At 36.9% G+C, this 25,039-nt stretch overlaps 1 protein-coding gene across 20 annotated transcripts in view; it reads right to left on the bottom strand.

Moving 5' to 3' along the window:
* cacna2d3a (calcium channel, voltage-dependent, alpha 2/delta subunit 3a) overlaps positions 1–25,039 on the bottom strand; it is a 732,424-nt gene that overhangs the window by 123,908 nt on the left and 583,477 nt on the right. For 19 of the 20 annotated variants that reach the window (XR_011358017.1, XR_011358016.1, XR_011358018.1 and 16 more), the window contains 4 exons: positions 23,134–23,195; positions 19,706–19,750; positions 19,284–19,346; positions 66–136 (listed from right to left, as the gene is read on the bottom strand). Coding sequence is in view for 16 of the 20 variants with exons in the window: in XM_069939674.1 (XP_069795775.1) it covers positions 66–136; positions 19,284–19,346; positions 19,706–19,750; positions 23,134–23,195 (241 nt within the window). In the remaining 4 variants the exon portion in view is untranslated. Of the gene's footprint in view, positions 1–65; positions 137–10,734; positions 13,753–19,283; positions 19,347–19,705; positions 19,751–23,133; positions 23,196–25,039 lie in introns of those variants that run through there. The other variant, XM_069939683.1, reaches the window with a different exon arrangement.

Raw genomic sequence — 25,039 nt, forward strand, 5'->3', positions numbered from 1 at the left:
AACATTTAGATATTGAGTCAAATTTAAAGCCATTTGATTTAATTTCCACCATGCATTATTCTTACCTTTTAAATGAGCCCATCATTAATAATTTATTCATAACAGCACCTTCTACTTCACCAAAAAAGGTTCCAGTCTAGAAAGAAATTAAACAACAATTTTAGAGGGACTTCAAAGTATAAAATTGAAAGTGACAGACATTTTCTATTGTGACATTTACAAAGATAGGTTTTAGAGAGCTTATTAGTATTCAGAAATCACAGAGGACTCAGCAATGGGTTGGGTGGGGGGGGGGGCGAGGGAAGAAAGACGCGTGTTCCACCTTTCCCCAGCTGGATTATTAAATACCTGATCTTAAAAAGTATAAAAGTGGTTAAAAAATAATATTTACAGTTTTTTGAATAACAGTGATTCACTATGGCTACCAATGTGAAGAAATCTAAAACTCAACTTCAGAAGAAACTACCATATAAAAGTGTAGATGATCTGAGGCCTACCTGTACAGCTGAATCCATGGATTCGTTGTTGGGAGCCTCCAAGCCTCAGAGGACGCCTGCCCATTCAAGCTTGACCTCGGTGCCGATCCTGCAGTCGCAAGATGGCGCCGGCACTCTGGTGAGTTCGGTTGTAGCCGACCCACGTGCACGTGAAGCCGTGCACGCGTGTGGCCCGACCGAGAAAGGGGCCCATGAGCCTGCAACATTGCTGGGCGTCCAGCGGTTCTGACGGGCATGCGTGGGGCATCCCGGGTCCGTGATCTTTTGGAGAAAGTTTGAGCTGTGGGGGAGCCGCACAGTCAAAGGACCTATGGTGACTGAAGAAGAAGAGGAACTTACCTTATTGGAATTTGCCCAGGAGGAGGACTCTGAAGTTAGAGAAGGTACGCCTCAAAAGATGGTTATGGATCCTGGATTGGACTCAGTGTTCACTGTTTTGGAAGGGATTGCTTGTCAAATGGAGAATATGTCAAAACAAATGTCAACTCAAATAACCCAAGGATTTATGGAGGTGAAAACAAAAATGAATATTTTGTGTGATGAAATGTCAACTAAGAAACAAGAAACAACTGTAGTTCAGAGTGATATTAACAGATGTATTAAATCTGTTGATATTGTACAAGATAATAAAAAAAAATTGAAAAAGCCTTTTCTGAATGTCAAAACCAGGTGGAATGCAATAGAGAAAAAATGGAAAAAGTGGAAGGTTCTTTTGTAGATTGGGGGAATTCAAAGAACGGATTTATTGAAGAAGATTGATTCATTGGAAAATCAAAGCTGGAGAAATAATGTGAAAATAGTTGGTGTTCCAGAGGACTTTAAAGGTTCTGATCCAATAAAAATTTTTAAGCATTGGATCCCAGAGGTACTGGGTAAAGAGCTTTTTCCTGAAGGTTTGGAACTGGATCGGGCCCATAGAGCCTTGAGGAATAAACCACTTCCAGGACAAACACTGAGGGCGGTCTTGATTCGTTGTTTGAAATATCAAGATAGAGAAATTATTTTACGAATGGTGGTAAAGAAAGCGCGGCAGAGTCAATCCCCATTGATGATTCAAAATAATAGTGTTTTTTTATGCTGATTTGAGTCAAGAGGTTATTAGAAGATTATGGGAATTTAATTCAGCTAAAGATATCTTATGGCGAAAGGGCTGTAAGTTTGCTTTTCGTTATCTGCAATTTTGAAGGATTTTTACGGAAACTTTCAATCTCAATTTTTTGAAAACGATCACGATGCCTTGGTTTTTGCTAATTCATTGCCAGAATTGCAAAGAAATGGGCGGCCTTCACCATCATCTCCTAAGAGGAGGGTAAACGAAAATGGAAATGGGAATGGGTATGGAAAGAATGGTAAGAATGGAAAGAATGAGAAGAAAAAAGAGCTGACACCAAGTCTTCTTGACATTGAAGATCTGGAACAATCATTGGGCTTGGAATCATTGGGTTGAATATATTTACTATATTTGATTGTTCTAAATTACATAATGAATATGTATCTGGCTGGAGAGGTGGATAACACTGAAAGCTTTGACTGTCATCTCCCAATAATGGGCTTACCACACCCAGATTTTTAGGGTGTTACTACCTTCGGGTGGTTTTTAAAAATATTTTTTGGGTTTTTAAAAAAAATTTGTTTATTGAGGGGTGGGTTTTTTTTTGTTTTTGAAGAATTATAAAGGGGAGCATTATTTTATAGAGTGTAAATATATTAGTAGTTAATAAAAATGTCTACTTTGAATTTTGCAACTTTTAATGTTTAGGGATTAAATAATCAAATTAAGCAAAAGCGGGTATTGGCTTATATAAAAAAATGAAAATTGATATTGCCTTTTTACAAGAAACACATTTGACTGAAAAGGAACATTTAAAATTGAAAAGAGATTGGGTTAGAAATGTGTTTTTTTCTTCTTTTAATTCTAAGGCAAGAGGGGTGGCGATTTTGATTAATAAAAATTGAATTGGAATCTTTAGTAGAGTGAGTTTTATGGGTGAATTGTAAAATTTTTGCTGAATCTTGGACTTTGCTTAATCTTTATGCGCCTAATATAGATGATGAGCAGTTTATTTCAAAAGCTTTTTTATCGTTAATTCAAGCTAATGAAAATATTTTAGTTGGGGGAGATTTTAATTGTGTTTTGGAACCTTTATTGGACAGGAACCCAAAGAGTATAAGGAAATCAAAGACAGCAATACAAATCAATGCATTGATGAAAGACTTAAATCTGGTAGATATTTGGAGAAAGGTTAATCCTACAGAGAAAGAATTTTCTTTTTATTCATCACGACATGATTCGTTTTCTAGGATTGATTTTTTTTGGTATCAGCACATCTACAGGGTAGAGCATTGCAAGCTGAATATAAAAGTAGAGTTCTATCAGACCATTCATTATTACTTTTTTCCTGTAAAAGTTCAGAAGTGGTACGTTTGTCATATAGATGGAGGATTAATGCAATGTTAATGAAAAAAAACAGAGTTTGTTACTTTTGTTAAAGAGAATATCTCTTTATTTTTGACTGAGAATATTAATTCTGTGTATAGTCATTTTGTAGTATCGGACGCGTTAAAAGCTTATTTGAGGGGACAGATTATTAATTATTCTACGAAAGATAAGAAACAACATATGACAGAAAGTTTAATGTTGGAAATTCAGATTGCTGAGTGAGAGAAAGATTTTCAGAAGGATGTGACCGAAGAAAAAAAAGCTGCATTAATGAAATTGAAATTACGCTATAATACTTTACAAACTTATCAGTTTGAGTGTTTAATTAATCAAACTAAACAATGTTATTATGAGTTGGGAGAAAGAGTTCATAAGGTACTTGCTTGGCACTTGAAAGCTGAACAGGCATCTCAGACTATTAATGCCATTAAAAAGAATTCAATAATTACCTATAACCCTCAGGAAATTGATGATCAATTTTATTCATTCTATCAAAAGTTGTATACTTCTGAGGGGAAGCACAATAATGGTTCTATTGGATCTTATTTATCTAAATTAAGGTTACCGGTATTAGATGAGAAAGATATTCAGGAATTGGAATCTCCATTTACAGATTTTGAAATCAAGGAAGCTATACAGGAAATGCCAAATGGAAAGTTCCCAGGGGATGATGGATTTCCTGTGGAATTTTTATAAATTTTTTAATGATGATTTATCTAATGTATTTGGAGATGTGTTAAATAAAACATGTTATTGAAGAACAGAAGCTGCCAGAATCTTGTTCAAGTGCTTTAATAACTGTTATTCCAAAAAAAGATAGAAATCCATTAAAAGTGTCTTCATATTTCTTTATTAAATGTAGATTATAAAATTATAGCCAATGTATTAGCTAATAGACTTGCTATGTACTTACCTAAGTTGATACATACTGATCAAATAGATATTATTAAGAATAGAAATGCATCAGATAATATTCTTTGATTAATTACTTTGGTCAATGCATACCGAAAGCAGCCTAGTGAATGCACTAGGCTTTCGATAGGGTTGAGTGGGGTTTTTTATTTAAGGTGTTAGAAAAGTTTAAATTTGGCCATTTTTTATTGGTTGGGTTAAAGCTTTATATACAAACCTGATTACTAAGGTGGTGACAAATAGTCAGATTTCTTTACTATTTAGGTTGACTCGTTCAACTCGGCAGGGCTGTCCATTTTCACCAGCCTTATTTGCATTGGCTATTGAACCATCAGCTCAGAGTAATAGGCAAAATGATAAAATTAGAGGGATGAAGGTGATGAATGAAGAATATAAGATTAATATATTTGCAGATGATGTATTAATATATTTGACGGAACTGCAACGGTCGTTGAAGCAGTTACAAAAGTGTTTGTCAAAATTTGGAGAACTGTCAGGATATAAAGTTAATTGGGATAAAAGTGAAATTTTACCAGTTGGAATAGGAGATTATTCAGAATTTAAAATTATTACAAAATTAAGGTGGACAAATAAAATTAAATATTTAGGTGTGTTTGTAGACATTAATTATATGTCATTGTATCTGTTAAATTATGTGTCTATATTAAAAGTGCATTAAAGCAGATTTGATTAAGTGGAAAGGTCTTCCATTAACTTTGATTTGTAAGGTCAATTGTATTAAAATAGATATTTTTCCCTAAATTCAATATTTATTTCAATCAATACCTTGTTTACTTTCAAAAGGTTTTTTTCAGGATTTAAATAAAGTAGTGGAGGAGTTTTTATGGAAAGGTAAATTAGCTTTGAGTGGCATGGTATAAACTTACATGGAAATATGCGTCAAGTGGACTTCAGTTACCACATTTTCAAAATTATTATGAAGCGGCCCATCTGAAGTTTATTAGCAGGTTGATGGATCGGGATCAACCTCCTAGCTGGGATAAGGTGGTCGAGGTACATGAATTTATATTTTGTTGAAACTTGAATTTGTTACAGGAATATAATTTGCCGGTATTGAAACATTTGTTAAAGATCTGGATTTTAAAAAATAGGGTTTTGGGATCAAAAGATAAATGATAAATTTTAACTCCATTGTATAATAATCAGCTTATTTCTTTTGTAATGTTTAATAATTATTTAAAGAGTTGGGATTTTAAGGGTATAAAGACTATACAAGATTGTTTTGAAGAAGGACAATTTCTTTCTTTTAATCAATTGAGAGAGAGATTTGATATATCTGTAAATTCTTTGTTTTTGTATTACCAACTTAGAGCTTTGGTAAAGAATAATTATGGTAGAGAGATGAATTTACCTACTTTGTCGAGATTTGAGTCTTTGATTTCCTCTGTACCAAAGAAGCGTTATATTTCGGTTATGTATAATTTGTAATAATATGGATAAACCGGATTGGGAAAAATCTAAACTTAAATGGGAGAGTGATTTAGTGTTTATTTTTCCTGAAGATGATTGGGCATATATGTGTCAGGGCAATGTAATCAAATTGACTAATGTAAGATATGGAATGGTTAATTATAATTTTTTACATCAATTATATTTGACTCCGGAGAAACTGAAAAAATATGGATTTAGTAATTCAGACTTATATTTTAGATGTGATTCATGTATTGGAACTTTTTTACATGCTGTTTGACTTGTGTTAAAATTCAACCATTTTGGCAAGGAAGCAAAGTAGTTTTGAAAAATTCTATACATTACCATTAGACCCAATGATTTTCTTGTTGGGCAATTTGATTTCATTGAGGGGATTGGGTTGGATAAAATTCAAATTGCTTTTGTACGTTTGGTGTTATCAGTAGCGCGTAAATGTGTTGCTAGTACTTGGAAAGATTTGTTGGGGTCTTTCATGGCTTGGTTCAGCATCATGCTGAAGAAGATTGAAAAGAGGGTTGGTGCGAGAACACAGCCTTGCTTCACGCCATTGTTAATGGAGAAGGGTTCAGAGAGCTCATTGCTGTATCTGACCCGACCTTGTTGGTTTTCGTGCAGTTGGATAATCATGTTGAGGAACTTTGGGGGACATCCGATGCGCTCTAGTATTTGCCAAAGCCCTTTCCTGCTCACGGTGTCGAAGGCTTTGGTGAGGTCAACAAAGGTGATGTAGAGTCCTTTGTTTTGTTCTCTGCACTTTTCTTGGAGCTGTCTGAGGGCAAAGACCATGTCAGTAGTTCCTCTGTTTGCGCGAAAGCCGCACTGTGATTCTGGGAGAATATTCTCGGCGACACTAGGTATTATTCTATTTAGTAGAATCCTAGCGAAGATTTTGCCTGCAATGGAGAGCAGCGTGATTCCCCTGTAGTTTGAGCAGTCTGATTTCTCGCCTTTGTTTTTGAACAGGGTGATGATGGTGGCATCACGAAGGTCCTGAGGCAGTTTTCCTTGGTCCCAACAAAGCTTGAAAAACTCATGCAGTTTGGCATGCAGAGTTTTGCCGCCAGCCTTCCAGGATTCCATCCTGTTTTGCGGAAACTGCCAAAGTGTTTGGCCTGGAAGTCAGCCTGAAGAAAACTGAGGTCCTCCATCAGCCAGCTCCCCACCATGACTACCAGCCCCCCCACATCTCCATCGGGCACACAAAACTCAAAACGGTCAACCAGTTTACCTATCTCGGCTGCACCATTTCATCAGATGCAAGGATCAACAACGAGATAGACAACAGACTCGCCAAGGCAAATAGCGCCTTTGGAAGACTACACAAAAGAGTCTGGAAAAACAACCAACTGAAAAACCTCACAAAGATAAGCGTATACAGAGCCGTTGTCATACCCACACTCCTGTTCGGCTTCGAATCGTGGGTCCTCTACCGGCATCACCTACGGCTCCTAGAACGCTTCCACCAGCGTTGTCTCCGCTCCATCCTCAACATCCATTGGAGCGCTTTCATCCCTAACGTCGAAGTACTCGAGATGGCAGAGGTCGACAGCATCGAGTCCACGCTGCTGAAGATCCAGCTGCGCTGGGTGGGTCATGTCTCCAGAATGGAGGACCATCGCCTTCCCAAGATCGTGTTATATGGCGAGCTCTCCACTGGCCACCGTGACAGAGGTGCACCAAAGAAAAGGTACAAGGACTGCCTAAATAAATCTCTTGGTGCCTGCCACATTGACCACCGCCAGTGGGCTGATAACACCTCAAACCGTGCATCTTGGTGCCTCACAGTTTGGCGGGCAGCAACCTCCTTTGAAGAAGACCGCAGAGCCCACCTCACTGACAAAAGGCAAAGGAGGAAAAACCCAACACCCAACCCCAACCAACCAATTTTCCCCTGCAGCCGCTGCAACCGTGTCTGCCTGTCCCCCATCGGACTTGTCAGCCACAAACGAGCCTGCAGCTGAAGTGGACTTTTACCCCCTCCATAAATCTTCGTCCGCGAAGCCAAGCCAAAGACTTGGAAAGATAATACAGAGATTAATATTCTATGTTGGCACAATGAATTGAAAATTTGTATTGTTATGGAAAAAATTACTTATAAATTACATGATAATTATTCCTTTTTTGTTAGCAAATGGTCTCCGTATTTGGAATATATGCATTTAGATATACTTTGAATTGATCTTAACATTTATAATTTTTTTAATATATAATTTATATTTTTGGCTCCCCTTAAGGGAGCTGGCTGAAGGGGGGTGGGAGGGTGGGTTTGGGTTTTTAAATTTTATTTTATTTTTTTTGTTTTTTTCCTTGTTTTATATATATATATATATCTCTTTGTAAAATCAATTTTTGATGTTTACTGTTATGCTTTCTCTATCTTTAAATAAAGTTTGAAAAAAAGGACTCAGCAGTCAAGATGGGTTATACCAATAATGCACGACATGAAAGACCAGATTAGAGAGTCAACACAACTTTTTTAAAAGGGAAAATACAAATTTTGTAACAAAAAGTGAGGATATATGTATAACAGCTTTTAAGTTGATAGGTGGGAAACAATTATTTGTTAATATTATGCAAAATGTATGATTCACACAGCTGGTATTGAACATCTGATCAGCCAAAAATATAGTAACTTTATAATATGCTGCTTACAGGCCTTGAATGAGCACAGGAATTTAACTCAAAATGTGTGATATTATGTTGCTCGGTGTCACTGCACCTGTTCAATGCCCTCTGTGCATATACGGGCTGTACATGTGGAGGATAAGGAACAAGTAGCTGTAAATGTTCTGCCATAGAAAGAACACTACAGTACAGAAAACAGGCCATTCAACCCTTCTAGTCTGTGCCGAAATATCATTCCACTAGTCCCATTGACCCATTCCATTACCCTTTAGACCTCTCCCATCCATGCATCTATCCAAGTTATTCTTGACTTAAGAGTGAGCCCGCATTTATGACATCAGATGGCAGCTTATTCCACCACTCTCTGAGCAAAGAAGTTCCCCCTAAACCTTTCCCCTTTCACCCAAAAGCTATGTCCTCTCACATCTATCTCTCCTAATCTAAGTGGAAAGAGCCTACTCACATTTACTCTATCTATACTCCACGTCATTTTGTAAACCTCTATCAAATTTTCCCTCATTCTTTTATGCTCCAAGGAATAAAGTCCTAACCTGTTTAATCTTTCCCTGTAACCTAACTCCTGAAGATCCTGCAACAAAATCCTAGTAAATCCTCTCTGCACTCTTTCAATCTTATTGATATCCTTCCTGTAGTTTGGTGACCAAAATTGCACACAATGCTCCAAATTTGACCTCACCAATGGCTTATACAACCTCACCATAACATCCCAACTCCTGTACTCAATACTTTGATTTATGAAAACCAAGATGCCAAAAGCTTTCTTTATAACCCTGTCAACCTGGGACACCATTTTCAAGGAATTATATATCTGTTCTCAGATCCCTTTGTTCCCCACTCTTCATTGCCCTACCATTTACTGTATATGTCCTACCTTGATTTGTCCTACAAAAATGCAACACCTCACACTTGTCTGCATTAAATTCCATTTGCCATTTTCTGGCCCATTTTTCCAGTTGGTCCAGATCCCGCTGCAAGCTTTGAAACCTTCCTCGCTGTCCACAAGGCCTCCAATCTTAGTGTCATCAGCAAACTTGCTGATCCAATTACCCACATTATCTTCCAGATCATTGATATAGACAACAAAAAACAATGGTTTCAGCAGCGATCCATGAGGCTCACCACTAATCACAGGTCTCCAGACTGAGAAGCAACCATCCACTATCACTCTCTGTCTTCTCCCATTCATACAATTTTGAATCGAGTTTACAATCTCTCCATGGATATCTACTGTCTGAACCAACTTCCAATGTTGGACCTTGTCAAAGGCTTTACTAAATTCCATGAAGACAACATCCACAGCCTTTCTTTCATCTATTTTCTTGGTAACCTCCTTGAAACACTCTATAAGATTCTTCAAACACAATCTACCACACACAATGCTGTGTTGACTATCTTTAATCAGCCCTTGGCTGTCCAAATATTTGTATATCCGATTTTACAGTTGGCAATTCAGATAAAATTTAATTGTGTAAAGCTGGGTAACTTACCAGCTATGAACTGTTCATTAGTCCAAGTTTAAGTTTATTGTTATGAGGTACAGAAAGAAAGTTTGTTACATAAGCAGTCAGCTAGTCAACCCAGTACAGAGTGCAAAATTAGAGAGAGATTTGTTGGAACAGGGCAAGGGTAACATCTTTCTACTACTGTGAGGTTTGTTCAGAAGTCTGATAACAGTAGGAAAGAACACTGCAAGAATGGTGTGCACAAAAATATTGTGCATGTTATGCTAAAACCTCTGTAGCACTGCATCTGTCTGATGAGCTCCAGGAGCAGAGAGCTATGGGTTTCACCCCGTTGTGAGACCTCCCTGGCTACAAGCTGTCCAAAGATCCACCTATCTTACTCTTTTCCCATTTGGCTACTCACACTCCATAAGCTGGCAGGCTGTATGGCAGAAAACCCAGAGGCAATGAAATCGATGACTAGCATACATCATGGCAAGTGAAAGAATTGGAAAGATTGGCAGAAGTAACAAAGCAAAGTGACAAGAAGTGAATGTGAAAAGAAGCATGCAAAGAATGGCAAAATCCACATAGAAATATTGCCATTATGTAGAGAATAAGGTGATCAGGAATAAAGTTGTCCCCTTGCCATGTGGCAATAAGTGTATTGCAAATGAATATGATGAAAAGGCAGAGGAGTTCAATGATTACTTTGCTCTGATCTTCACAGAAGAGAATTGGGGACAGTTCCAGAAAATTAAGAGTGAACCAAAAGAATCTCACCAAAAGTGGTAAGTCCTCAGTATTAGGGTTTTAAAGCAACTGAGTGAGAACACCAAAATTGTCCTAACGATAACCTTTCAAGTTTTCTTGGTTCAAAAATCATTCCTTAGGATTTAAAAAAATAACCAGTCCTTGAATATGAGACAGGGAATTGACAATTAGTAGAGTCCATAATTAAGAATAACGACAATGAAAATGTGTCACTGATCAGAAAAAAAACCCCAGCCTGCATTGTTGAAGGACCAACATGTCTGATGAACCCTGTGCAAAGTTTTGAAACAGTGACTAAAGGAATTGATAAGCAATGTTAATTAATGGTATTTATATTGATTGGCTAAAGCTCATGAGATTGAATTAATATTGCCAATCTGATTTGGAAACTGGGGACAGAAACAGCAATTATGGAACAGTTTTCTGATGAGCAGAGTGTGACTGGGTGATGTCCTACCAGAATCTGCATGGGGGTGCCACATACCCAAGCTTTCTGATGAACAAATTGACAGCCTCACCAGCACTTTGAATGCATGCAAAATATTACAGACAAATATCAATGGATGAAACGTTTGGAAAGTTCAGGCAAATGGAATTTAATGTCAGCAAATATATACCAACAATTTTTTAAAATCTAAATACAACAAATGATACAGTGTTAATCAAAATGGACAAGTCCATATACATAGATTATTAATGTGTCTGCACAGATACACAAGAACATAAGAAATAGGACCAGGAATCGACCATCCGGCCCATCGAGCCTACTCCACCATTCAATGAGATCATGGCTGATCTGATGATAATCTAGTCTCAACCTACTTGCCTTTTTCCCATATCTCTTAATTCCCCTACTATGTTAAACTCTATCCAACCTTGTCTGAAATATATTTACTGAGGTAGCCTCCACTACTCCAATGGGCAATTAATTTCATAGATTCCCCACCCTCTTGGAAAAGCAGTTCCTCCTCATCTCTGTCCTAAATCTACAACCTTGAATCATGAGGCTATGTCCCCTAGATCTAGTCACCCCCACCAATGGAAACAACTTACCTACCTCTATCTTATCTATGCCTTTCATAATTTTATATGTTTTCATTAGATGCCATCTCATCCTTCTAAATTCCAGTGAGTACAGCCCCAGATGACTCAATCTGTCCTCCGGCTCATCCTCTCATCTCTGGAATCAACCTGCTGAACCACCTCGGTGCCGCTTCCAAAGCCAGTACGTCTTCAAGTAAGGAGACAAGAAATGTGTGCAGCACTCTGGATGCGGCTTCACCAGTACCTTATACAGTTGCAGCACAACCTCTCGGCTCCAAAATTCATTGCCTTTAACAATGAAGGCCAACATTCCATTTGTTTACTTGCTGCAAACCTAACTTTTGCAATTCATGCACAAGCCCTCCCAAGTCCTTCTGCATGGCAGCATGCTGCAATCGCCTGCCATTTAAATAATAATATGATCTTCCATTTTTCTTTCCAAAGTTGATAACCTCACATTTACCAACATTGTACTCCATTAGCCAGACCATTGTTCACTCACTTAACCGATCTATATTTCTCTACAGCCTCTCTGTATCCTCTGCATAATTTGCTTTCCCACTCAAGTTAGTGTCATCTGCAAACATAGATACATTACACTCTGTCCCCTCTTCCAGATTATTAACGTATATTGTGAGCAGTTGTGGCCCCAGCACTGACGCCTGTGGTACCCGGCTCCCCACTGATTGCCAATCAGAAAAACATCCCTGTATCCCAACTCTCTGCTTTCTATTGGTTAACCAATCTTCTATCTATTTCTTCTATCCATTCTAATACATCACACCCAACTACCATCATCCTTAGAGAAAGGTAAGGAAAATCAATACCAGCAAATTGAATGCTGGCTTTATACAGAAAATGGAATATACAGGGTCAGAAGCAATGCTTCAGAAATGTCTTGTTTAGATTACACCTGAAGCTCGGTGAATGGTCCTGACCATGACATCTCAAAGATAGGCCTTCAAGAGAGTGCAGTTTACACTTATCAGGACTAAAGCTCAATGAAAGGATAGGATGGCATTGACTGGATTATAAAAAGTTGAGTGTCTTTTAAGTAAAATGTTAAGAGAAGCCAATAGGTTAGCGAGGGAAATTTACTATGATCTCCACCATGAAGATGCAACTTATTTCTATCTTTGCTCCAACACCAATCCTAGGACACGTTCTTCAGGGCAGACTCCAGTAAACCACTGTCCCTAAAATTCACCCCATTTCAAATTCAATAAGGTTGATCATACCTTGTTTCACCTCACATTCTACCTGTCCAATGACCCTTGACACTTGTTACCAGGATCCTTCAACTCCATTCCTGGCTTTTTAAATCTTGATCTCTGCAACCTTCCTCAATTCTGACCTCTACACTCTACCCCCTAAAAACTCTCTATTTATTCTCTCGTGCCTGCCCTCTCACTGATAACTCTGGACAATGAAGATTTTCCTTCCTGAACACTTCTGGGTGTGTTTTATGGATTTTGGGCTGCTGGTCATGAAAATCACATACATTTTATTAGATATACCCTTTTTTTGTGATTTCCTGTCGTATCTTGTCCACTAGTATATAGCCCACAAAGCAAGCTGTTTAGGTCAGTCCAAGTATGCGTGAACATTCAGTCAGTGCAGATACTATGAAAATGTTGTTGGGCCTGGGCAGGCTTAGTCAGGATGGATGCAGACAGGCTACAAAAGCAGCTCAAATATGCCGATGCTGTGGATTACATTGATATAAATTGAATGCATATTGATGCACATATTCTTCAGGCAATAGCATAGTGAGTGAACTTAACGATAGCATTTATTGTCTTCAGGAAGATTGAATACAGCAGAAATGGCTCTCAATGTCGGAACAGCTGTTACAATTATGGTGAGCATTTCAATACAAGTTAATTTAACCTTCTTCCAACTTCCTACGTGATGCAGCAAATCAGAAAAAATCTTTGTGTTTAGCTTGAAGTTATCTATCATAATCCCCAATTTCTTTTCAGGATGCAAACCTTTTGAAATAGATTTGTAGTCCAGTGTCGTGTGACGTGAATCATCTGGAACCACTTATTTGATATTCATCACATGAACATCTCTGACTCTCCAGCGTCCACTATTATAGCAAGACCCAGCACTTTGTTCAAACTCTATGTCATTTCCTGTCTCAGCTGGCACGTTTGTCTGCTTATACTTTGTGTAATTAAATTGAAGTTCAGTGTGACATTTTCCTTGGTAAATCTAAAGATCTAAAGGAATGTTATTTTCTCTTGTCAATTAACTTTCTGCTCCTTTTGATTCCCCCAAAACAACGCATAAAAAAAATTAAAATAAGTTCAAAGTTAATACCCTGCAAGGGAGATGAACAACACTTTTACGGCTATTAAGAAATTTAAATGATTTCAAACCATTACTTTTTACTGGCTGTAGAAGATTGCTGAAGTGAATTTAGGGAATTTAGTTATTCCCTTTCACAATTCCGATTCTCTTTAGTGGAATGATATTATGATCAGGTGGAAGTTGTATTCTTTGTGAGATGAAACGTAGATCAGTTTGCTTGGTAGTAATCCTAGGGTTACCAACATTTAACAAGCAATTAAACTTAATTCAGCTGTACAGTTCAGTAAAAATGGGTTATTCAGAATAGATGTGTTCAAAGTGCAATGACAAGCTTATAATCAGAACAATATATTCTGGATTATTATAAGAAAACTGATACATATAATAATGGAAATTAATTGAGAGATATGTTGAAAAATTAAGGGAAATTAAAGACTGGTACAATTTTATTTTAAGTAGTTTCATTAAATATGAAATCTGCTTATGGAATAGTATTTCAATGAAAAATCTGGCTATGGAATTTGCAAATCAATACACAAACGCATGTTGCAAATACGAAACACATGCTTTTCCTCTTTGACAGCAATATTTGCATGAAGATCAATTTATCCTCTTTAAACATGATAAAATATTAATTTTGTCTCTTTTATTCATCTGGGATGTTTGAACTTCAGATCACTAATGGTCCTCTTTCTGTTTCCAATTCCACTTTGGCCTGTTGTTTGGGAGGAGGGCATTGAAGAAACATTTTGCCATTCAACCACATTAAATATTTTGATCATTCTGCGTTTAATATAGCTGTTTATTTTAAAATATCAGTTTTGAGGAATGTTTCTATAAGGAACCAACAGGTGGAATGAATTAAAAAGTACAACATCTTTCAGTTATTTCAAGAGCCTGCATTTATTTCTGGGAAATGAATCCTGTGCATAATTAAATCCATTCTTTGCCATGCTGCTATACACATTATATTTTACCACAGGACTGCATACACTTTCACTTAGATTATTTTAAATACAACTTGATCTTCCATGGTGTTGCTCACAAAAAATAAACAAATATTGAATAAAATGTTAGAATTTTAAAAAATTCTAATTATTTACATTGGACTGATCTTCAAGACACCAAAAACATCCCAAGAACAACAGAAAATCAAGGGCTTACCAGGAAGAACTTTAAACAAAACACCCCTCACTGGAAAACTATACAGGAAAGTTAAAGGAGTGATGGACCAAGTTTCTTGGACCTGGTGGCCTGCAACCCAGGGACTTCAGCTGACTGCAGAGATAGTGAATCTTTTGGGTATAAAAACATTTCTCAGATTCTGGTCAGGTCTCAGAGGACTAGAAAAAGTGTAAATGTAATACCTATATTAAAAAAAAGTATATTGCAAAAGCAGGAAACTAAAGGCTAATTAGCTAAATTATGAGAAAAATTAATTGAAAAATTGGTGGAATTAATTAATTATCAAAGAGGCAACATCAGAACATATAGGTTTTAACATTTGGCAACACTGTTACAGCACCAGCTATCATGACCAGGGTTAAAATCCCACATTGTCTGTAAGGAGTCTGTACATTCTCCCTGTGTCTGTGTGGGTTTCCCTGGGGGCTTCCGGTTTCCTCCCACTATTTGAAACGTATCTGGTTGTAGGTCAATTGGGTGTAATTTGGCGGCACAGGCTCATGGGCTGAAAGGGCTTGATACCGCGCTGTATGTCTCAATTAAATTAAATTTAGAATATTAGAAATTAATCAAGCAGCATGGTTTTATGAAAGAGAAATTGTGTCTGACAAATTTCCTGAAGTTCTTTGAGATCAAATCAAATGGTATAGATAAAGGAAAAACAGTAGAATATGCAAAAATACAGTAGGTATTTGTAAGTAAAAAAAATTGTAAGTAATATATGGGCATGCATAGCATAATGGCTACCAAAAGAAAACAGAGAGTCAGGAGAAATGGTTGATTTTTGGATTGATAATCAGTTTCCGGTGATTCTGAAATAAAAGTAGAAATTGCTGGAAATCCTCAGCAGGTCAAGCCACATCTTTGGTAAGTAAACCAGAATTAATGTCTCATGTTGAAGATCACAGTTGTCTGTGATCACTGAGCTGAAAGCGAAAGCCTGCAGATACTCAGTACCTAGGTGAGCTGCAATTTGACACTTAAAAGAGTACATGGATATGGGCTCGTCTTCCTTGAGGGGGTTAGGAGGCTTTATGTACAGCTGCCTTTGTCCACTGCCTAGCTGCAAGCAGCAGATCATGCAAAACCTCTGCGAGGATCAACACACCACATTGAACAGTACAGAACAGGCCAGTTCTTTGACCCATGATGTTGTGCTGACCTGTATAAACCAAAACTACATCAATCTAACCCTTCTCACTCTCACAGCCATTTACAATCGCTTTTTCTAACATCTACATGCCTATCTAAGAGTGTTTGAAATGCTTGTGTTGTATCAGCCTCCTATCTATTCCAGATACCCATCACTCTGTAAAAAACCTTACATCTGGCATAAATTTTGAGTGAAACACGAAAGTCTGCAGGCACTGAGATTGCAGTAAAAATACAGAGATGCTGGTTGAACTCAACTGGTCTCGCAGAATCCATAGGAAGCAAAGATATATTACCGATGTTTTGGGCCTGAGCCCTTCCTCAAGGTATGAGTAAAAAAACAGAAGACTGGGGCAAAAAGGTAGAATAGAGGGTGGGGGGAAGAGGAGAAGTGCAGACCAACAAATAAAAGGAGTTAACTGGAGAGAGGAAACGTGACAATTGACTTTGGCTCTGTGAAAGGAGACAAAAGGAAAAGAGAGACAGACAAGCAGACTAGAAGAAAGGAGACAGGGGAAAGATGGGGGGGGGTCTAATGGAAATTGGAGGTCAATGTTAATGCGATCAAGTTTGAGGGTACACAAACAGAATGTGAGGTCTTACTCTGCCTGTAGGTGGTCTCAGTCTGGCATTGCACGAGACCAGATATGCTTGCAGTCCACTCTATCTACACCTTTTATGTTCTTGTACATCTCCATTAGGTCTCCTGTCAACCACCATTGCTCAAAAGAGAAAAACCCTAGCTTGCTCAATCCTCCTTCATAAGTATTCTCCAATACAGGCAGAACCCTGGTAAAGCTTCACTCTCTCCAAAGCTTCCACATCCTTCCTAAAATGAGGTGACCAGAACTGACCAGGTCTCAGAGGAGTAGAAAGTATAACTGTAATACCACCATTCAAAAAAAATTGAGGCGAGAAACTATAGGCCAATTATCTAGATATTGAGAAACATTTATTGAAAAATTGGTGGAACTCATTAACGAGGCAATATCAGACCACTTAGAATATCAGAGGATAATCAAGAAACATGGTGTTATGTAATGGAAAGTGTGTCTGACAAATTTGCTGACAAAGTGTGGTCTAACCACAGTTCTGAAGAGCTGCAACTTTTATCTTTTGGCTTTTAAACTCAATCCCCTGACTAATAATGGCCAAGACATCATATGCCTTTTTAACTACTCTTGAGGGATATATGGATTTGGACCCCTAAGATCCTTCTGTTCCTCCACACTGCTAAGAATCCATTAATTATGTAGTCCGTCTTCAAGTTCAATTCTCCAGTGCACCAATTCACACTTATCCAGATTGAACTCCATCTGCCACTTCTTTGCCCAAACCTACATCCTGTCTCTATCCTGTTGTAACCTATGATAAAGTTCTATATTATCCACAACACCTCCAACCTTCATATCATCTGCAAACTTACTGACCCACCCTCCTCTTCTTCATCCAAGTGATTTACAAAGATCACAAAGAACGGGGGGGGGGGGGGTGGAGTAGGGGGATGAGGGAATGGGGGTGTCGCAGAACAGATCCCTGCAGAATGCCATTTCTCATTGATCTCCAGGCAGTGTACATTCCATCTACTATCACTCTCTGCCTTCTGTGGGCAAACTAGTTCTGAATCTGTGACACCAAGTTTACATGGAAACCATGCCTCATGACTTTCTGGAGGAGCCTACCATGGAGAACCTTGTCAAATGCCTTAATAAAATCCATATACACATCCACTGCCTTATCTTCATCAATTTCTTTTGTCACCTCTTTGAAAAAGCTCAATTAGGCTTGTGAGGCATTACCTGACCCTCATAAAACCATGCTGACTACCCATAATAAGACTATGGATGTTTCTCCAAATGCTCATGAACTAGCCTCCCGTGCAATTGCCCACTAGACAGTGTCGAGACTCTGAGACCAAAAAACCAGCAAATGATGTCAGGCCACCCTATAGTCATCTGAAAAGGAGAAGGGTTGGTTTGGGAAGAACCAATTGTTGGAGGATAGAATGAGAACAGTAGTGGATCCATTCAATAGATTCAAAAATGAGCTCAGTAAGTAGCTGAAAATACTTTTTAAGTACCTAGCCAGTTTTAAAAGATTTTTAATCCACCTGTATGCCAAAAAGTACAAATAAATGGAGAATATGGCATATGATATGATTGAAATCACAAGCCTTTCATCACTCAATCAGGATCATATTGATCACCTCATTAGTGTAGATAAAAATTAATTAGAGAGTGGTAATGCAAAGTTAAGGCAGTACCACATAATTGTTCACTGAACCAATGTCATTAACAATCTAGATATGAAATGACAAGACATTTGGAAATATTTTCATTAGGAATGTGAACTGTATACACTGCTTATTAATATTGTATTAGAAACATCTGAATAACTGTCAGAGCCTGTTACTTCACTCACAAAGACATCTGTACGCAGAAAGTTCAACATTAGATTATGATTACATAAAAATTCACATTAATACCACAATTTAAACCACAAAAAGAAAATAGGCAACATTTGTTTGATTTGCAAATGGGAACATATTGTGAATTTATTCTGAGTCATCAATTGCTGTCAAATGCAGATAAATATTTTGCCATTTTTGGCCATGATTTTGTAACTTGACTTTCAATGAAAAGTTAGTTGGTTTGAATTGCCACAACATCTGCAATATCATGAACAGAATTATCTTTAAGAATGCCTTTGATAATTAATGTAGGATTACTGAGAAATTTATTTCCAGTTGGGAGAACCAAATATTGACAATTGCATCAGCAAATTGCAGTCAGTTTCCCAAATTTATCCACAGAATTAATAGGAGGTTAACACTACTGTGGTCCTACCAAACCAGCAATGAACTTCTAGGTTTTATTCAAGTGATTTACTTGCTGAGATATATTTATGAACAGATCATCTTCAATGACCCACATGCATAATAAGAGTTTTGTGCTATCACATACAAGTTAAAAACAACGGTGGAGAAATTAATCCAATCTCCTTGACAGGAGACAGGCATTAAAGATAGCTTAATTCACTCAGCACACGTTTGATTTATTTGCTTTTTATTTTAGGTGGCAAAGATTCCTGCCTGACTAAGGTTAGTTGATGCAAATTTCGATTTCATGATTATCATTCAAACCCTGCCAGAATTTTACACCTTATGCTGCACAATTTTGAGTTGCCCAAAGCTATCTGACCAGCTGGCTAAAAAGCAGCTCTGAGTTTTAAAACCGTCCCCCTTCAAAGTAATAATCGTTGGAGAATCTGACAGTCATCCAGTCACTCAATTGCCTGACACAGCTCGGAATTAATAAAATGTTAACTTTAAATGCTGAGGAACAAAGATGGTGAATTGGTTATGAAGTTCATTATTTTCAAAGTTATATTTTGCATTGGCGGTATTCCATTGTGAAAACTTACCTCATCGTAATTTTCAGATACCAAAATAAATCCATTGTTATCTATGAGGTAACAATTTATTATCTGCAAATATAAAATATTCAAACATTTGTAGTATATTGTTAGAAAGAAACAGTTTTGCATCAAAATATTAAAATGCCACCATTCAAGAAAAAGGTACAGCTCTATGTGAAAGTATTATGACAATAGAGATGTATGATCTTATGGAATATCAAACATTTATTTGTGGAAAGTTTCATCTGGAAATTGTACCTGCAAAAGACCCTAGGGCAGTGTGTGCTGTAGAAGTTTAACAAACTGGTCTGCTGGCCTCATTGGGAATATTCTCCAAGCCACATGTTTTTTAAGTGGGTGTGACATGATCTGATTTCTCGGCCCATCTACTTTAAGTATAGGTTGGCAAAGCCAATATATGTGCTTACCTCATCATCACAGCTAATACTGCATTTCCCATCAAGTGAAGCACACTGTAACACAAAACAACATTTGTAAGCACTAAGAATAAATAAATAAAAAACATGATCCACAAGTAGAAATATATTGCTGAATTATGACTTTAAACTATTGTTCAAAAAGTTGTCAAAATCCAGACCAAACATATCACATTATTTTGGACAAGCAGGTTGCATGCAGTGCTGGAGCTGCAACTTTGCATTACAGAGAACCTCAGATTGCCTTGGATTTTGGCACCAACACCACAATTAGTTCTGTGCTGTGGACTCCACCCTTACCACTAAACGTGATAGGGCACTGACAAGACTCAGCAGGTATAGACAGTCCCAGCCATTAGTTCCCATCCAAATGCATGCGGTGTTTATTATAAAACAGTAAGAGCTCTTATGACTGCTTTGAGGTGTTGCTGAGATACAAAGTATAATTACAAATTCAAGTTTCTTCTTGTTCCAAATATAAAACGAAATGACTTTGTATCTATTATGTATATTTTATCCAATGAAGAATGATCCAATCCCTTTACAATTCAGGTGAGGTACAAAGTTTATGAACAAGGTTATCCCATTCATTGTACATAGTGCCTGACTTAACCAAGATTGCTTCATGTAAAAGATTGCCCATGATCACTTGAAATGAATGCAGCTCATGATTTTTTTTTTCTGAAATAAAAACGAATGATTCCAATGTCAGAGGAAACTTTAATATAATAATAAAGATACATTTTATGTATTCTTGCCAGTTTTCTCCTTTCCTTTCTTTCCTATGAACAAGAGAGTATCTGCTGTGTATCCAGAGGCATCCATTCAAATCTGAGAACACCTCAACTGAGTGTTGGATTCAGCCTCAACATCCACAGATATTTATTTTGAACATGGATGGTCAGCAAAAATAAAAACACAAGATCTTGAATTGTCATTGTGGACAAATGTACAAGCTCTGCCAGTTCTCTGAGATCAAGATAGCCAACATAAACTTAGAATCAAACCCTGTTCTGCACTCCTGCACTCCCCACTGGATAAATTCAATAAGTCACAAGACTGGGTTGCACCAGGAAACCTACTAGTTAGGCTGTAAACCTGTGATTCTAATGCCTGCCTTGGGAAAGCACAGAAGGTGGACCATGCAACTGATCGGTAGACTGGCACTGGAAATGTCCAAAAATGTGTAACCCAATGCTTTCTCTTACACGTGTACAGCTGAACAAACATTAAGCAACAGGAAGGATCCCCACCCAGCACAATTTACAGTGATCATAAACTGGTTGCAGGTTAGTTGCTGATTGATTTCTACTGCTGTTACAACCATATAAAGATGTTGAAACACAAAAGCTGCAGACAATGGAATCTTAAGCAAAGAATTTCTGGAGGAGCAGATTAAACAGCATCCATGGGTAGAAATGGTTAGTTAATGGCATCCTTTATCAAAAATTAGATTTAAAAAGGTGAAATTATATATATATATATATATATATACACGCATATGGGGAAAGAAGCTGGGGAGGGGATAGAGTATAGGACAAAACGTGAGGTGGAGCAAGATCTCTTCTCTAACTACTCCTGTACTTACATTTTTTCCCTCTCTCCACATGTCACACCTTCTGTTCTTTATATTATGTACCTATACTGTAGTGCTGGAGAGGTTACAAAGGAAATTTACCGTGCTGTTCCTAAATTAGAAGAGATTAGTTATGGAAAAAGACTAATGAACCTGTGTTATTTTCCCTTGGGTGTGGGAGGCAAAGTGGTGACCTGACAGAAGTATGTAAAGTTATAAGAGGCATAATTAAGGCAGACAGTCAGAATTATTTTCCTCTAGAAAAACATGGTTGAGCTATCAAAAACAAGGGGAATAAGTTTAAAGGATTTTTAAATGGGATCTGAGGTGTAAATATTTTGTTAAGAGTGGTTGATATCTGAAATTCAGAAATGGTGGAATCCTATACAATCACTACATTCAAGAGATGTTCAGACAGGCACTTGAATAGGCAAGGCAAAGAGAGATATGGAACTAATGTGGGCAAATGGGTTTAGTGGAGACGAGCAAACAGGTTGGAAGGTGGATGATGGGCCTCTGGGAACATGTCTCTCCTGTGATATATAACTCTATAATAGTCTTGATCGACTTCATGTTACACTTGAAATGAGGCAAAGGATCTAAATAACATGTCCTTTAAACAATAAATCTCAGTAAGTATGTATTTCACTCAGTGTCAATTGGCACATATGACTGCATAACATATATAGGTTTTTTTTTACAAATTTCCATTTCATATCTACATCAAATTTAAGGTTCCAAAGATTATTCAGAAGTGTTTTTTTTTGCTTTATATATAAAATGTTTATATCAGCTCCACTGTCGGTTGGCAGCTTTTAGGCTTTGGTCTGCTTCTGATGGCTATATATATCCTGGATGCCTTTGGATTTTACAGATAGATTTTACAGATAAACCCCAATTGCTTTGGGGTTTCTTTCCATGAAAGGAAAAAGAGTGCATCGCTCCTCAGCTTTGAAAATGTCATGACTATTTCTTTTCACCTTCAGAGTACATATGTCAGCAAGAATTAAGGAAATGGAGAGTGAAGTTATCAAAATCTGTGCTCATTAAATTTTAAATGGTTGGGATTTTTTTTAGCTGAAATAACTATTGATCTTATCGAAGTTGGATACAATCAGTAGGAGGCTAAGCAGTAATTACTTGATACTGAAGCAGCCAATCATTGCAGACATTCCTAAAATGAAATGTAATTGATTTGGATACTAACTGATTAATTCTTGCCAAGCAAGCAGGCAACAACTGAGCAGAGAGCAAGTCATCAGAAAAAGAACTCTGGGCATCTGAAAATTGCTTTTCTGGTTTTTTGAGAATTTGACCAAAATTTGGAAACTTAATGGATATTCTTTTCAAGGTTTCTATATTTAAAAAAAAAAGACAATAGCAATTCTCCTTAGCTGATAACAAATCAACTTCCTATGCCAGAATTTACTCTTCATCAACTTTTCAAGTGCATTTCAGTTTTACCTTTGATTTTTTTACCACAATAAGATCATCTATGGAACTAGATTGTACCATATTCAATACACCATGCTGTTTGTTCTTTACCTGATCTATGTTCAAAAATTTTTTTGTCTTTAAAAGGGGAATGATGTAGTCTTTACAATAAAAAAATTGAATACATGAGTTTTATTGTTGTACTTCAGGGGATTGACGAATTCAAACAGATTCATTTTAATGGACTACAACTCACAAAATTTATTCAAAGATGATTTATGATTTTACAGTGTCACAAATGATTTTAACCACCATGTGATATTCAAACATTTTAAAAGTAAGAAAGTATTTGAAAGGATCTTTTTCAGCAAGATTAGGATATTAACACTGGGAATAATAAACAGCTCACCTGGCGGCTTGCAGTCCAGAACTTCTTTTGGAAAAACTCAAGCTTCATCTGAATACCCACAGCTGTTAAAGGGCAGAACAGCATCTTTTACATATCTTTGACATCATACATCAATCAATATACTTGTTAGGAATCTGAGACAGAATTCCTCTCTCAGATTCATCATTTTAGACTCCTATGAGTCCTTTATATTTTTTAACATATGATTTTAGGAGTATATATTTTAAGAACGTATCATTTCAGCAAACTTCTCAAATATTCCTTACCTTTAAGCTTGTTAAGAGGAGATAACATAATTGTTCAGGAATATTTTGAAGGATATATGATAAAGAATTGTGAGTTCTTTACCTTTCCAAACATTGCCTTTCCTCCCAAACAGATCAACTCAAGCTGAAGAATGATACATAAAGTTATCAAAGTCACTTTCAGATCATGTCCAAGCATGTGATTGGTGATTGTTGGAAGATTGCAAATTTCATTAATAGGTAAAAATTAGCAGGTGCTAATACAATACCTATTTAATTGCCAGGTAACCCAAGGGAATTTGTCAAGATCGATTGGAATAAATAAGGAGAGTGAATCTTTCAAAGTCTCCTCATTTTCTGAATTTCAGATATCAACCACTCTTGACAAAATATTTTCACCTGCCCAGGTTTATGTAAATAATAAGGTCTTCAGTAAATTCATTGTTTAAAAAAAATCATCCTGTCAATCATCTCCTGTACAATAGGTGTATATTTTTTTTAGATAAAAGGCCAGGTGTAATAATTATTTTCTATATATGTAATAGCAGAAAATCCTTAAAAGGATTACACCTTACTATCAAACTTCATCCATGATAAATTTATTTCCAAATTCTAAATGGATTTTGGTTTTGTAAGCTTATCATAATATAATAACAGTGGGGTTACTAGAGCTTTATACACAAGTTTACATATGTGACAAATGTATATTTGTTCCATTATATTTTTTTAATTTGAATTTATAATGCAAGGCAAATTGAACTTTGACAAAATTAGCCTTCTTCCCAAACTCAGTCCCATTTGACTAAGGTCTACACCTAAGGGCAACTTTTTCAGTCAGTGGGTGGCTCATATTTGAGGGGCAACTTTTTCACACAGAAGATGGTCTGTATCTGGACCAAAATGCCAGAGAAAACTGTAGAAGTGGGCAAACTCTGAGATGCAAAGAATGTTTGAACAGATTTATGGATAGAAAGGGCTTGGAAGGATAGGAACCAAATTCAGAAAAATGGGAGTAATACAGAATACCAACTTGGTCAGCATGGCCAGGTTGGGCCAAAGGGCCAGTTCAGTGCTGAATGACTATGACCTAATCTTGATATAGTGCTGTACGACTATGGCCAAGTCTTGATGCTCGACTGAAATATCCTCAGTGTTTGACTAATAAAAAGAATTCTAATGAGACAATGTCCTTCCTTGGCTGATGCCTTAGATATTCCAATACATGAACAACTGCTTGAAACCTTGTCAATTCTCTACACCTCTAGGATAAGTTTCAAAACCTGGCATGCAATTTGTCTGGTTTAAGATATTTCAGAAACTGAGATGGATGAAGCTTATTTTTTTAAATCTTTAAAATTTCTATCCCAGCATATGAAGCTGGCGTAAAGTAAGAAAATGATGTCTCACAGAGATTACACTTAACACATTTTGTGAATTAAGAATGCTTCTTAGCTCAGAAATTACTATCAGCAATGGTGATGTATGGATATTTTACACGAGATTTCCTTGTACTGTTTATTTATGTGGGTTAATATCACATGAAATTAAGATATGATCTAAAAAATTGGCAATGTTTGTGGTATTTATATAAAAGAGGCCTGTAATGGTGTTTAAGACAAATGCCAAAACCACAGTGACATTATAAGGGCCTTCAGTGAAAG

The sequence above is a fragment of the Narcine bancroftii genome, chromosome 5, assembly GCF_036971445.1.
Source record: "Narcine bancroftii isolate sNarBan1 chromosome 5, sNarBan1.hap1, whole genome shotgun sequence".
NCBI lineage: Eukaryota > Metazoa > Chordata > Chondrichthyes > Torpediniformes > Narcinidae > Narcine > Narcine bancroftii.